Raw genomic sequence first — 3,630 nt, 5'->3', positions numbered from 1 at the left:
TGCTGTGCATGGACTGTTTGTGGGGAATTGCTTCCCTGAGGTTTTAAAGACACGATTCCAAGAATGAGCAGGGCGGACCGATTTCGGAGTTAGGCCTCTGAGGCCAGCTCCAGAGCAGGTCCTTCCTCCCAGTATCTTTTGCCACTTAATTTGAATCAACTGGAAAAGACTGAAGGAAAACTCATCTTAATACAATTAATAAGGTCAATTATGCTCTCTCGCTGACCGTTCTTTACACATACATCTCATTACTTTGAAAATAAGCTGTTGATATTTGACTGCTTTTTAGCCGCAAAATGAGTTTTGTTCAGGTCAACCCTATGTGTTTGAAGCCCTCTGCCTGAATTGAGTTCTCCTTCGGGGGCCTCACAGTCAGGGCAGGAACAGGGGAGAGAACACTTCCAAAAATCCCTAAATTATTCTGTATATGTTCTCCATCAAACTCTCCAGCAGCCCGAAGTCACAAACCCCTTTCCCACCAAACGTGAGTCCCCTAACCTGAAAGTCAGGGGCAGCGCAGTAGACCCCACCGACACAGAATAACCCCACTGAAAAGTGCACATTCAAACGCCCTCTCTCTCTCTCTCTCCCCCATAAACAGGAACAAGAAGAGTGTGGTGACACCATATGGAAACACCTGATGTTCCACAAAGGAAGAGGCTCCTGGCGGATCCGTGAGGAAGGCCAGCTCTCAGGGCAGTGATTGTGTTTTTCTAACACCCGGGCAAGTGAATTATGGACACCCCCGGGGGGTGAACAGTGCGCACGCAGACGCATCAGGACTGCTGTTGATGCTGCGAGGCGAGACTAATATAAATGGGAGTCGTACAAATAAAAGCTCCGTGGGGGGGCTCTCTACCGAAGCCCGAGTTCGAGTCCCCCTTCTGAAGTTTAGAGACAGCCTGCCTGGGTGGTGTTTGTCCTCGGACCCAGTGAGGAGACCCGGAGTGATGAACACTGACTCGGAAGGAGGGGGCATGCCCCGGTGGGTCAGCCGTACCCAGTAGCCCAGTGCTTTGGGGACGGAGCCGCGGATACCCGGCCGGTGCCTGCGCGGGACCCTCATCAAAGCATCAGTGCTGCGGCCTGGGGACCAAGCCACGGAGACCCCGACGCCCGGCTGGCCATCAGTAGCGTGCCTGCGGTTCGGCAGCTCGGCCGAGAGTGCATCTAGGGCCGACCGCCTCCTGCACGCGGGAGAGGGCAGCGCTGTGTGAGCGCCACGGGGGCTGTGGACGCAGAAGTGAAATCTGATCGCGGGCCAGGAAAAGCCTGCGCAGCTAGAGCCCAGAGGAACCGCCGACCTTGAGTCAGGGCGCGGTCATGGTGGGCTGCTGAGCGGGGGTCGGGCCGCGGCGGCGGCGAGCGCAGGCGGGCCCATGGAGAACCCGGTGCCCCCCTGCGCCCTCTACCCCCGGGAGGACCAGGGCCGCGGGGCCGAGGCCGGGGACGCCTTTGCGCAGGGAGCGTGCGGCCAGGCCGGGGACCGGGGCGGCGCTGCCGCGGTTCCGGGAGAGGGCAGCCTGCAGCCACAAGACGCGCAGACACCCTGCAGTCTGAGCGCGTCGCTGTGCTTCAACTCCGGGGACGACTCCCCGCCGCAGTCTCGCGCCTCCGCGGCGGAGGGCGCAGCGACTCCCCCGCCCTCGCGTCGCAGCGGCCAGCGGGTGGTGGAGAGGCAGTGGGAGGTCGGCAGCGCGGGCGCCGCGTCCCCCGCGTCCCCGGAAGAGCCCGCGTCCGCCGAGGAGCGCGCGTCCCCGGAGGAGCCCGCGTCCCCGGAGGAGCCGGTGTCCGCCGAGGAGCCCGCGTCCCCGGAGGAGCCCGCGTCCCTGGAGGAGCCCGCGACCCCGGAAGAGCCCGCGTCCCCGGAGGATCCCGGGGACCCCGCGCCGGTGCCCCCCGGCGTCGGGCCCGCGCACGGGGAGCCCGACCTGGTCATCGAGGTGTCCGGCCGCCGGCTGCGGGCGCACAAGGCGGTGCTGGCGGCGCGCAGCGACTACTTCCGCGCGCGCGCGTCGCGGGACGTGCTGCGGGTGCAGGGCGTGGGCTGGGCGGCGCTGCGCCTGCTGCTGGCCTACGCGTACAGCGGCCGCATGGCGGGCGTGCGACCCGACAACGTGGCCGAGGTGGTGGCCGGCGCGCGCCGCCTGCAGCTGCCGTGCGCGGTGCAGCGCGCCACCGACGCCGTGGCTCCTCAGCTGAGCCTGGCCAACTGCTACGAGGTGCTGAGCGCGGCCAAGCGGCAGCGGCTGGCGGAGCTCCGCGACGCGGCCTACCGCTTCATGAGCGACCACTACCTGGACGTGCTGCGCGAGCCCGCCGTGTTCGGGCGCCTGTCGGGCTCCGAGCGCGACCTGCTGCTGCGCCGCCGCCTGCGCGCCGGCCGCGCCCGCCTGCTGGCCGCCGCGCTCGGGCCGGCCGGGGAGCGCGCGGGCAGCCGCCCGCAGAGCCCGTCGGGGGACGCCGAGGCCCGCGGCGACGCCGCCGTCTACTGCCTGCACGAGGCGGCCGGCGAGTGGCGCGAGCTGACGCGGCTGCCCGAGGGCGCGCCGGCGCGGGGCTGCGGGCTGTGCGTGCTCTACAACTACCTCTTCGTGGCCGGCGGCGTGGGGCCCGCGGGGCCCGACGGCCGCGCGCGCCCCTCGGACCAGGTCTTCTGCTACAACCCGGCCACCGACCGCTGGAGCACCGTGCGGCCGCTGCGCCAGGCGCGCTCGCAGCTGCAGCTGCTGGCCCTGGACGGCCACCTGTACGCCGTGGGCGGCGAGTGCCTGCTCAGCGTGGAGCGCTACGACCCGCGCGCCGACCGCTGGGCCGCCGTGGCCCCGCTGCCCCGGGGCGCCTTCGCCGTGGCGCACGAGGCCGCCACCTGCAACGGCGAGATCTACGTGTCCGGGGGCTCCCTCTTCTACCGCCTGCTCAAGTACGACCCGCGGCGCGACGAGTGGCAGGAGTGCCCGTGCAGCAGCAGTAGGGAGCGCTCCGCCGCCATGGTGGCCCTGGACGGCTTCATCTACCGCTTCGACCTGGGCGGGGGCCGCGGCGACTCGCAGGCGGCCGCCGCGCCGGCGGGGGGCGTCAGCGTGCTGCGCTACCACTGCCTGGCCAAGCAGTGGAGCCGCTGCGCCGCGCACCTGCGGCCCCCGGGCGCGCCGTCCGGCCTGCAGCCCTTCCGCTGCGCCGCGCTGGACGGCGCCATCTACTGCGTGAGCCGCGCGGGCACCTGGCGCTTCGTGCCCCCGCGGGACAGCGAGCCCGGCGCGGACGTGGGCGCGGGCGAGGGCGGCAGCTTCGAGCCCGCGCCGCTCCGCGCCCCCTTGGACGCCCGAGGCGCGCTCTTCCCGTTCGTGCTCAACCTGCCCGAGAGGCCGGACCGAGGCGAGGAGGGCGCCGCGTAGGGCGGGCTGGGGCCACCTGGGCATCTCCCTCAGGGACGCCCCCCGTGGGCCGAGATTCAAGTGGGGAGAGGGGGAGGGGGGGCGGGGAGAGAGAGAGAATGGGCGCTGTCCGCGGGGACCACTGAAACGCTTATAAGTTGGAAGCTTGTCGCGCGGCCTTGAAGATTTTTCGCAGCGCTGTCTTAAGGTCTGCCGCCCCATTCCGCGTTCCTTTTCGCGTCGCTTTGCTTAA

The 3,630-nt window shown here is 68.9% G+C and overlaps 1 protein-coding gene across 1 annotated transcript; it reads left to right on the top strand.

Moving 5' to 3' along the window:
* The first annotated feature begins 1,379 nt into the window (after positions 1-1,379).
* KBTBD11 (kelch repeat and BTB domain containing 11) lies at positions 1,380-3,398 on the top strand. Its single transcript, XM_047090737.1, has one exon. The coding sequence runs from the start codon at positions 1,380-1,382 to the stop codon at positions 3,396-3,398; it is 2,019 nt and encodes a 672-aa protein (XP_046946693.1).
* The last annotated feature ends 232 nt before the right edge of the window (positions 3,399-3,630 follow it).

This window comes from Lynx rufus, unplaced genomic scaffold (genome assembly GCF_022079265.1).
Source record: "Lynx rufus isolate CCGP_SWC_20201006 ecotype Redwood Valley unplaced genomic scaffold, mLynRuf1.p SCAF_3, whole genome shotgun sequence".
Lineage (NCBI taxonomy): Eukaryota > Metazoa > Chordata > Mammalia > Carnivora > Felidae > Lynx > Lynx rufus.
Note: the sequence above shows the minus strand (reverse complement) of the source record. Positions and strands in the feature narration are given on the sequence as shown.

Excerpts from the sequence above, each read along its gene's own strand:
- KBTBD11 (XM_047090737.1), top strand. The coding sequence starts at position 1,380 with ATGGAGAACCCGGTGCCCCCCTGCGCCCTCTACCCCCGGGAGGACCAG.